This window comes from Phyllobates terribilis, unplaced genomic scaffold (assembly GCF_046119375.1).
Source record: "Phyllobates terribilis strain yellow unplaced genomic scaffold, ASM4611937v1 Scaffold_82__1_contigs__length_6685932, whole genome shotgun sequence".
Lineage (NCBI taxonomy): Eukaryota > Metazoa > Chordata > Amphibia > Anura > Dendrobatidae > Phyllobates > Phyllobates terribilis.
Window position 1 is genome coordinate 2,938,180 of NW_027362842.1, and position 13,129 is coordinate 2,951,308.

General features: G+C 48.8%; 1 protein-coding gene across 1 annotated transcript in view; it reads right to left on the bottom strand.

Annotated features, from left to right (window-relative positions):
* LOC141197282 (uncharacterized) overlaps nucleotides 1-12,771 on the bottom strand; it is a 32,375-nt gene extending 19,604 nt beyond the window's left edge. The window contains exon 1 of the mRNA XM_073662669.1: nucleotides 12,616-12,771. Within this exon, the coding sequence (XP_073518770.1) occupies nucleotides 12,616-12,652 (37 nt within the window). The 5' untranslated portion in view covers nucleotides 12,653-12,771. The remainder of the gene's footprint in view (nucleotides 1-12,615) is intronic.
* Nucleotides 12,772-13,129: the final 358 nt, after the last annotated feature.

A 13,129-nucleotide genomic window follows, 5' to 3' on the forward strand; every position in this document is an offset into this window, starting at 1 on the left:
GTGTGTAATGACTCTATATAATAGATCCCTCTTTGTGTAATGACTCTATATAATAGATCCCTCTGTGTGTAATGACTCTATATAATAGATCCCTCTGTGTGTAATGACTCTATATAATAGATCCCTCTGTGTGTAATGACTCTATATAATAGATCCCTCTGTATGTAATGACTCTATATAATATAGGAGATTCACTTTTTGTATTGAAGAACTGAAATAAAGTAACTTTTTGATGATATTCTAATTTTGTGAGATGCACCGTTACCTCTGTATGAAAAGTGTGGGATGTCGTCATACCGATTTATTTGACGACTCTGTTATCCTTTATTTATTGTATCTCCTGTATCTGAACATATGGCAATGCATTGATTCAGGTGTACGTATATCCCATTGGGGCATTTATCCTGGTTTTAGACTAATCCTGTGGATGTAGCATACTTTACATTGTTTCCCCTGTTTAACTTTTTTTGTTGAATCTATGTTAATAAAGAATTCTGTAATCTGAATTAGTATCAGCTTCCTTTTTCTTGTAGGTTGATCAAATTCTATCGTTGTTAGTGATGAGCGAATTTGCCAAAATTCCAATCCGGCAGTTCACTCAAGTTTGATGATGAAATATGATTTTCATCAGATTTATTCTATGTGAATCGAATGTACATTAAATGCTCTGATTTTTGTCCAAACCCCAGAGCCAGTAGCATAACGTAGCAGTCATTATTAACTTTCTAGGCGGGCATAGCATTGCAATAGAGTTAACATCTGCATTAGAGCCATTGGCTTCCAGCTCTATCGCTCTCTGTCCTGTAGTCTGCAGGCCACTTGTGGTCTACACAATGGCCGGATAACGCACAGGGCATCAGAGTCCCAGCACAAGCAGCATGATTTTACCATATTTACCACTTTACTGATTGTACCGCTGCGCTGAGACGCTGATTGCACTGGTGGACTCTCCAGAATCTGCCATTAGGTGAGTATATTGTGTTTATTTTAGTTTATGACTCAGTATTTGTAAGAGTATTTGAAACTTAAAACTATTAAACTATTAAGATCCTAGAGTATACCCCTAAATGGTGACAAAGCTCCGTAAAATGAAGTGAGTTTTGTCAGTACATTGGCTGCCTATGCAGAGCACAGCAGCCGACGGCTCCTCTCACATAAGCAGCGACTGATGCATGAAGAATCGTGCCCGTGCGGTTTATTTTGTGGTTGCTTTAGCTATATCAGCCCTTTGCTCAGATGCATTTTATCTTACTTGGATGCAATGTTTAGATACAAACAGTAACTTTACATGAGTTTAAAACCTGCCGGAAATAAAAGCAAAAAAGCTGAATAGAAACGACGTCCACAGCGAAAACTCTGTGTACAATTTACATCAATTTTTACATTTTGAAAAAACCCAAACAATTCTCTGGAAATGACATATTGAGCAGCAGAATAAACTGACTTTTCCTATTGACGCCAGCTCTTCCCTGACTGCTCCACACTGACTCGCACCATTATATACACTGACGCCAGCTCTTCCCTTATTGCTCCACACTGACTCGCACCATTATATACACTGACGCCAGCTCTTCCCTGACTGCTCCACACTGACTCGCACCATTATATACACTGACACCAGCTCTTCCCTGACTGCTCCACACTGACTCGCACCATTATATACACTGACGCCAGCTCTTCCCTGACTGCTCCACACTGACTCGCACCATTATATACAGTGACACCAGCTCTTCCCTGACTGCTCCACACTGACTCGCACCATTATATACACTGACACCAGCTCTTCCCTGACTGCTCCACACTGACTCGCACCATTATATACACTGACACCAGCTCTTCCCTGACTGCTCCACACTGACTCGCACCATTATATACAGTGATACCAGCTCTTCCCTGACTGCTCCACACTGACTCGCACCATTATATACAGTGACGCCAGCTCTTCCCTGACTGCTCCACACTGACTCGCACCATTATATACAGTGACGCCAGCTCTTCCCTGACTGCTCCACACTGACTCGCACCATTATATACACTGACACCAGCTCTTCCCTGACTGCTCCACACTGACTCGCACCATTATATACAGTGATACCAGCTCTTCCCTGACTGCTCCACACTGACTCGCACCATTATATACAGTGACACCAGCTCTTCTCTGACTGCTCCACACTGACTCGCACCATTATATACACTGACGCCAGCTCTTCCCTGACTGCTCCACACTGACTCGCACCATTATATACACTGACGCCAGCTCTTCCCTGACTGCTCCACACTGACTCGCACCATTATATACAGTGACACCAGCTCTTCCCTGACTGCTCCACACTGACTCGCACCATTATATACAGTGATACCAGCTCTTCCCTGACTGCTCCACACTGACTCGCACCATTATATACACTGACACCAGCTCTTCCCTGACTGCTCCACACTGACTCGCACCATTATATACAGTGATACCAGCTCTTCCCTGACTGCTCCACACTGACTCGCACCATTATATACAGTGACGCCAGCTCTTCCCTGACTGCTCCACACTGACTCGCACCATTATATACACTGACGCCAGCTCTTCTCTGACTGCTCCACACTGACTCGCACCATTATGTACAGTGACACCAGCTCTTCCCTGACTACTCCACACTGACTCGCACCATTATATACAGTGACACCAGCTCTTCCCTGACTGCTCCACACTGACTCGCACCATTATATACAGTGACACCAGCTCTTCCCTGACTGCTCCACACTGACTCGCACCATTATATACAGTGACACGAGCTCTTCCCTGACTGCTCCACACTGACTCGCACCATTATATACACTGACACCAGCTCTTCCCTGACTGCTCCACACTGACTCGCACCATTATGTACAGTGACGCCAGCTCTTCCCTGACTGCTCCACACTGACTCGCACCATTATATACAGTGACACCAGCTCTTCCCTGACTGCTCCACACTGACTCGCACCATTATATACAGTGACACCAGCTCTTCCCTGACTGCTCCACACTGACTCGCACCATTATATACAGTGACACGAGCTCTTCCCTGACTGCTCCACACTGACTCGCACCATTATATACACTGACACCAGCTCTTCCCTGTCTGCTCCACACTGACTCGCACCATTATATACACTGACACCAGCTCTTCCCTGACTGCTCCACACTGACTCGCACAATTATATACACTGACACCAGCTCTTCCCTGACTGCTCCACACTGACTCGCACCATTATATACAGTGATACCAGCTCTTCCCTGACTGCTCCACACTGACTCGCACCATTATATACAGTGATACCAGCTCTTCCCTGACTGCTCCACACTGACTCGCACCATTATATACACTGACGCCAGCTCTTCTCTGACTGCTCCACACTGACTCGCACCATTATGTACAGTGACACCAGCTCTTCCCTGACTACTCCACACTGACTCGCACCATTATGTACAGTGACGCCAGCTCTTCCCTGACTGCTCCACACTGACTCGCACCATTATATACAGTGACACCAGCTCTTCCCTGACTGCTCCACACTGACTCGCACCATTATATACAGTGACACCAGCTCTTCCCTGACTGCTCCACACTGACTCGCACCATTATATACAGTGACGCCAGCTCTTCCCTGACTGCTCCACACTGACTCGCACCATTATATACAGTGACGCCAGCTCTTCCCTGACTGCTCCACACTGACTCGCACCATTATATACACTGACACCAGCTCTTCCCTGACTGCTCCACACTGACTCGCACCATTATATACACTGACACCAGCTCTTCCCTGACTGCTCCACACTGACTCGCACCATTATATACACTGACACCAGCTCTTCCCTGACTGCTCCACACTGACTCGCACCATTATATACAGTGACGCCAGCTCTTCCCTGACTGCTCCACACTGACTCGCACCATTATATACACTGACACCAGCTCTTCCCTGACTGCTCCACACTGACTCGCACCATTATATACAGTGACGCCAGCTCTTCCCTGACTGCTCCACACTGACTCGCACCATTATATACACTGACGCCAGCTCTTCCCTGACTGCTCCACACTGACTCGCACCATTATATACACTGACACCAGCTCTTCCCTGACTGCTCCACACTGACTCGCACCATTATATACACTGACACCAGCTCTTCCCTGACTGCTCCACACTGACTCGCACCATTATATACAGTGACACCAGATCTTCCCTGACTGCTCCACACTGACTCGCACCATTATATACAGTGACACCAGCTCTTCCCTGACTGCTCCACACTGACTCGCACCATTATATACAGTGACACCAGCTCTTCCCTGACTGCTCCACACTGACTCGCACCATTATATACACTGACGCCAGCTCTTCCCTGACTGCTCCACACTGACTCGCACCATTATATACAGTGACACCAGCTCTTCCCTGACTGCTCCACACTGACTCGCACCATTATATACACTGACGCCAGCTCTTCCCTGACTGCTCCACACTGACTCGCACCATTATATACAGTGACACCAGCTCTTCCCTGACTGCTCCACACTGACTCGCACCATTATATACACTGACACCAGCTCTTCCCTGACTGCTCCACACTGACTCGCACCATTATATACACTGACACCAGCTCTTCCCTGACTGCTCCACACTGACTCGCACCATTATATACACTGACACCAGCTCTTCCCTGACTAGTGACTACTCCAAACTGACTCGCACCATTATATACACTGACACCAGCTCTTCCCTGACTGCTCCACACTGACTCGCACCATTATATACAGTGACGCCAGCTCTTCCCTGACTGCTCCACACTGACTCGCACCATTATATACACTGACACCAGCTCTTCCCTGACTGCTCCACACTGACTCGCACCATTATATACAGTGACGCCAGCTCTTCCCTGACTGCTCCACACTGACTCGCACCATTATATACACTGACACCAGCTCTTCCCTGACTGCTCCACACTGACTCGCACCATTATATACACTGACACCAGCTCTTCCCTGACTAGTGACTACTCCAAACTGACTCGCACCATTATATACACTGACACCAGCTCTTCCCTGACTGCTCCACACTGACTCGCACCATTATATACACTGACACCAGCTCTTCCCTGACTGCTCCACACTGACTCGCACCATTATATACACTAACAGCAGCTCTTCCCTGACTGCTCCACACTGACTCGCACCATTATATACACTGACGCCAACTCTTCCCTGACTGCTCCACACTGACTCGCACCATTATATTCCCCTGACTGCTCCACACTGACTCGCCACCATGAATATACACTGACGCCAGATCTTCCCTGACTGCTCCACACTGCACCTCTCCACACTGACTGCAACCATTATATACACTGACACCAGCTCTTCCCTGACTGCTCCACACTGACTCGCACCATTATATACAGTGAACCAGCTCTTCCCTGACTGCTCCACACTGACTCGCACCATTATATACAGTGACACCAGCTCTTCCCTGACTGCTCCACACTGACTCACACCATTATATACAGTGACACCAGCTCTTCCCTGACTGATCCACACTGACTAGCACCATTATATACAGTGACGCCAGCTCTTCCCTGACTACTCCAAACTGACTCGCACCATTATATACACTGACACCAGCTCTTCCCTGACTGCTCCACACTGACTCGCACCATTATATACACTGACACCAGCTCTTCCCTGACTGCTCCACACTGACTCGCACCATTATATACACTGAACACAGCTCTTCCCTGACTGCTCCACACTGACTCGCACCATTATATACACTGACACCAGCTCTTCCCTGACTGCTCCACACTGACTCGCACCATTATATACATGACACCAGCTCTTCCCTGACTGCTCCACACTGACTCGCACCATTATATACACTGGACACCAGCTCTTCCCTGACTGCTCCACACTGACTCGCACCATTATATACACTGACACCAGCTCTTCCCTGACTGCTCCACACTGACTCGCACCATTATATACACTTGACAGCCAGCTCTTCCCTGACTGCTCCACACTGACTCGCACCATTATATACAGTGACACCAGCTCTTCCCTGACTGCTCCACACTGACTCGCACCATTATATACACTGACACCAGCTCTTCCCTGACTGCTCCACACTGACTCGCACCTTATATACAGTGACACCAGCTCTTCCCTGACTGCTCCACACTGACTCGCACCATTATATACAGTGACACCAGCTCTTCCCTGACTGCTCCACACTGACTCGCACCATTATATACACTGACACCAGCTCTTCCCTGACTGCTCCACACTGACTCGCACCATTATATACAGTGACACCAGCTCTTCCCTGACTTCTCCACACTGACTCGCACCATTATATACACTGACGCCAGCTCTTCCCTGACTGCTCCACACTGACTCGCACCATTATATACACTGACGCCAGCTCTTCCTGACTGCTCCACACTGACTCGCACCATTATATACACTGACACCAGCTCTTCCTTGACTGCTCCACACTGACTCGCACCATTATATACAGTGACACCAGCTCTTCCCTGACTGCTCCACACTGACTCGCACCATTATATACACTGACCGCCAGCTCTTCCCTGACTGCTCCACACTGACTCGCACCATTATATACACTGACACCAGCTCTTCCTGACTGCTCCACACTGACTCGCACCATTATATACAGTGACACCAGCTCTTCCCTGACTTCTCCACACTGACTCGCACCATTATATACAGTGACACCAGCTCTTCCCTGACTGCTCCACACTGACTCGCACCATTATATACACTGACGCCAGCTCTTCCCTGACTGCTCCACACTGACTCGCACCATTATATACACTGACACCAGCTCTTCCCTGACTGCTCCACACTGACTCGCACCATTATATACACTGACACCAGCTCTTTCCTGACTGCTCCACACTGACTCGCACCATTATATACACTGACACCAGCTCTTCCCCTGACTGCTCCACACTGACTCGCACCATTATATACAGTGACGCCAGCTCTTCCTGACTGCTCCACACTGACTCGCACCATTATATACACTGACGCCAGCTATTCCCTGACTGCTACACACTGACTCGCACCATTATATGCACTGATGCCAGCTCTTCCCTGACTGCTCCACAATGACTCGCACCATTATATACACTGAAGCCAGCTCTTCCCTGACTGCTCCACACTGACTCGCACCATTATATACACTGACGCCAGCTATTCCCTGACTGCTCCACACTGACTCGCACCATTATATACAGTGACGCCAGCTCTTCCCTGACTGCTCCACACTGACTCGCACCATTATATACAGTGACACCAGCTCTTCCCTAACTGCTCCACACTGACTCGCACCATTATATACAGTGACACCAGCTCTTCCCTGACTGCTCCACACTGACTCGCACCATTATATACACTGACGCCAGCTCTTCCCTGACTGCATCACACTGACTCGCACCATTATATACACTGACGCCAGCTCTTCCCTGACTGCTCCACACTGACTCGCACCATTATATACACTGATGCCAGTTCTTCCCTGACTGCTCCACACTGACTCGCACCATTATATACAGTGACACCAGCTCTTCCCTGACTGCTCCACACTGACTCGCACCATTATATACAGTGACGCCAGCTCTTCCCTGACTGCTCCACACTGACTCGCACCATTATATACATTGACGCCAACTCTTCCCTGACTGCTAAACACTGACTCGCACGATTATATACAGTGACACCAGCTCTTCCCTGACTGCTCCACACTGACTCGCACCATTATATACAGTGACACCAGCTCTTCCCTGACTGCTCCACACTGACTCGCACCATTATATACACTGACACCAGCTCTTCCCTGACTGCTCCACACTGACTCGCACCATTATATACACTGACACCAGCTCTTCCCTGACTGCTCCACACTGACTCGCACCATTATATACACTGACACCAGCTCTTCCCTGACTGCTCCACACTGACTCGCACAATTATATACAGTGACACCAGCTCTTCCCTGACTGTTCCACACTGACTCGCACCATTATATACAGTGACACCAGCTATTCCCTGACTGCTCCACACTGACTCGCACCATTAAATACAGTGACACCAGCTCTTCCCTGACTGCTCCACACTGACTCGCACCATTATATACAGTGACACCAGCTCTTCCCTGACTGCTCCACACTGACTCGCACCATTATATACACTGACACCAGCTCTTCCCTGACTGCTCCACACTGACTCGCACCATTATATACACTGACACCAGCTCTTCCCTGACTGCTCCACACTGACTCGCACCATTATATACACTGACGCCAGCTCTTCCCTGACTGCTCCACACTGACTCGCACCATTATATACAGTGACACCAGCTCTTCTCTGACTGCTCCACACTGACTCGCACCATTATATACACTGACACCAGCTCTTCCCTGACTGCTCCACACTGACTCGCACCATTATATACAGTGACACCAGCTCTTCCCTGACTGCTCCACACTGACTCGCACCATTATATACAGTGACGCCAGCTCTTCCCTGACTACTCCACACTGACTCGCACCATTATATACCATGACACCAGCTCTTCCCTGACTGCTTCACACTGACTCGCACCATTATATACACTGACACCAGCTCTTCCCTGACTGCTCCACACTGACTCGCACCATTATATACAGTGACACCAGCTCTTCCCTGACTGCTCCACACTGACTCGCACCATTATATACAGTGACACCAGCTCTTCCCTGACTGCTCCACACTGACTCGCACCATTATATACAGTGACACCAGCTCTTCCCTGACTGCTCCACACTGACTCGCACCATTATATACAGTGACACCAGCTCTTCCCTGACTGCTCCACACTGACTCGCACCATTATATACAGTGACACCAGCTCTTCCCTGACTTCTCCACACTGACTCGCACCATTATATACACTGACACCAGCTCTTCCCTGACTGCTCCACACTGACTCGCACCATTATATACACTGACGCCAGCTCTTCCCTGACTGCTCCACACTGACTCGCACCATTATATACAGTGACACCAGCTCTTCTCTGACTGCTCCACACTGACTCGCACCATTATATACACTGACACCAGCTCTTCCCTGACTGCTCCACACTGACTCGCACCATTATATACACTGACACCAGCTCTTCCCTGACTGCTCCACACTGACTCGCACCATTATATACAGTGACACCAGCTCTTCCCTGACTGCTCCACACTGACTCGCACCATTATATAGACTGACGCCAGCTCTTCTCTGACTGCTCCACACTGACTCACACCATTATATACACTGACGCCAGCTCTTCCCTGACTGCTCCACACTGACTCGCACCATTATATACAGTGACGCCAGCTCTTCCCTGACTGCTCCACACTGACTCGCACCATTATATACAGTGACACCATCTCTTCCCTGACTGCTCCACACTGACTCGCACCATTATATACAGTGACACCAGCTCTTCCCTGACTGCTCCACACTGACTCGCACCATTATATACACTGACGCCAGCTCTTCCCTGACTGCTCCACACTGACTCGCACCATTATATACACTGACGCCAGCTCTTCCCTGACTGCTCCACACTGACTCGCACCATTATATACAGTGACACCAGCTCTTCCCTGACTGCTCCACACTGACTCGCACCATTATATACACTGACACCAGCTCTTCCCTGACTGCTCCACACTGACTCGCACCATTATATACACTGACGCCAGCTCTTCCCTGACTGCTCCACACTGACTCGCACCATTATATACACTGACGCCAGCTGTTCCCTGACTGCTCCACACTGACTCGCACCATTATATACAGTGACACCAGCTCTTCCCTGACTGCTCCACACTGACTCGCACCATTATATACACTGACACCAGCTCTTCCCTGACTGCTCCACACTGACTCGCACCATTATATACAGTGACACCAGCTCTTCCCTGACTGCTCCACACTGACTCGCACCATTATATACAGTGACACCAGCTCTTCCCTGACTACTCCACACTGACTCGCACCATTATATACACTGACACCAGCTCTTCCCTGACTGCTCCACACTGACTGGCACCATTATATACAGTGACACCAGCTCTTCCCTGACTGCTCCACACTGACTCGCACCATTATATACACTGACGCCAGCTCTTCCCTGACTGCTCCACACTGACTCGTACCATTATATACAATGACGCCAGCTCTTCCCTGACTGCTCCACACTGACTCGCACCATTATATACAGTGACACCAGCTCTTCCCTGACTGCTCCACACTGACTCGCACCATTATATACACTGACGCCAGCTCTTCCCTGACTGCTCCACACTGACTCGCACCATTATATACAGTGACACCAGCTCTTCCCTGACTGCTCCACACTGACTCGCACCATTATATACACTGACGCCAGCTCTTCCCTGACTGCTCCACACTGACTTGCACCATTATATACACTGACACCAGCTCTTCCCTGATTGCTCCACTCTGACTCGCACCATTATGTACACTGACACCAGCTCTTCCCTGACTGCTCCACACTGACTCGCACCATTATATACACTGACACCAGCTCTTCCCTGACTGCTCCACACTGACTCTCACCATTATATACACTGACACCAGCTCTTCCCTGACTGCTCCACACTGACTCGCACCATTATATACACTGACACCAGCTCTTCCCTGACTGCTCCACACTGACTCGCACCATTATATACACTGACACCAGCTCTTCCCTGACTGCTCCACACTGACTCGCACCATTATATACACTGACACCAGCTCTTCCCTGACTGCTCCACACTGACTCGCACCATTATATACAGTGACACCAGCTCTTCCCTGACTTCACACTGACTCGCACCATTATATACACTGACACCAGCTCTTCCCTGACTGCTCCATACTGACTCGCACCATTATATACAGTGACGCCAGCTCTTCCCTGACTGCTCCACACTGACTCGCACCATTATATACAGTGACGCCAGCTCTTCCCTGACTGCTCCACACTGACTCGCACCATTATATACACTGACACCAGCTCTTCCCTGACTGCTCCACACTGACTCGCACCATTATATACAGTGACGCCAGCTCTTCCCTGACTGCTCCACACTGACTCGCACCATTATATACACTGACACCAGCTCTTCCCTGACTGCTCCACACTGACTCGCACCATTATATACACTAACAGCAGCTCTTCCCTGACTGCTCCACACTGACTCGCACCATTATATACACTGACACCAGCTCTTCCCTGACTGCTCCACACTGACTCGCACCATTATATACACTGACACCAGCTCTTCCCTGACTGCTCCACACTGAGTCGCACCATTATATACACTGACACCAGCTCTTCCCTGACTGCTCCACACTGACTCGCACCATTATATACAGTGACACCAGCTCTTCCCTGACTGCTCCACACTGACTCTCACCATTATATACACTGACACCAGCTCTTCCCTGACTGCTCCACACTGACTCGCACCATTATATACAGTGACACCAGCTCTTCCCTGACTGCTCCACACTGACTCGCACCATTATATACAGTGACACCAGCTCTTCCCTGACTGCTCCACACTGACTCGCACCATTATATACACTGACGCCAGCTCTTCCCTGACTGCTCCACACTGACTCGCACCATTATATACAGTGATACCAGCTCTTCCCTGACTGCTCCACACTGACTCGCACCATTATATACACTGACGCCAGCTCTTCCCTGACTGCTCCACACTGACTCGCACCATTATATACAGTGACACCAGCTCTTCCCTGACTGCTCCACACTGACTCGCACCATTATATACAGTGACGCCAGCTCTTCCCTGACTGCTCCACACTGACTCGCACCATTATATACAGTGACGCCAGCTCTTCCCTGACTGCTCCACACTGACTCGCACCATTATATACAGTGATACCAGCTCTTCCCTGACTGCTCCACACTGACTCGCACCATTATATACAGTGACACCAGCTCTTCCCTGACTGCTCCACACTGACTCGCACCATTATATACAGTGATACCAGCTCTTCCCTGACTGCTCCACACTGACTCGCACCATTATATACACTGACACCAGCTCTTCCCTGACTGCTCCACACTGACTCGCACCATTATATACAGTGACACCAGCTCTTCCCTGACTGCTCCACACTGACTCGCACCATTATATACAGTGACACCAGCTCTTCCCTGACTGCTCCACACTGACTCGCACCATTATATACACTGACGCCAGCTCTTCCCTGACTGCTCCACACTGACTCGCACCATTATATACAGTGACACCAGCTCTTCCCTGACTGCTCCACACTGACTCGCACCATTATATACACTGACACCAGCTCTTCTCTGACTGCTCCACACTGACTCGCACCATTATATACAGTGACACAAGCTCTTCCCTGACTGCTCCACACTGACTCGCACCATTATATACACTGACACCAGCTCTTCCCTGACTGCTCCACACTGACTCGCACCATTATATACACTGACACTAGAGGGCGACTCACCAGGATTGCAGGAGCCGTGACAGCCAGGAGTTTGCATTTTATAGATCTAGTCGATGTTCTTCTCTGCTGATGTCAGAAAGCGGATGGCACAAGGATCTGTTCTGATGTGAACTTACTGGGGAAGTGCAGCTCATTTTATACCTATGTTATAGCACACGTTACATGTCATTATCCAGTCACAGTACAGGTCTACACCCCATGTTGATAACAAATTGATGCAAATGTTTTATTGCTGATTGGACTCTTCACAAAAACATGATGACTTATAAAGTGAAAGATGTGAAAATAATCGAGTGCAATAATGTAGCGATAAAATCTGTTTATAGTAACATAGTAATATAGTAACATAATAACATAGTAATATAGTAACATAATAACATAGTAACATAGTTTTTAAGGTTGAAGGAAGACTAAGTCCATCTAGTTCAACCCATAGCTTAACATGTGATCCAGAGGAAGGCAAAAAAAAAACATGTGGTAAACACTAAGCTCCACATTGGGGAAAAAAATTCCT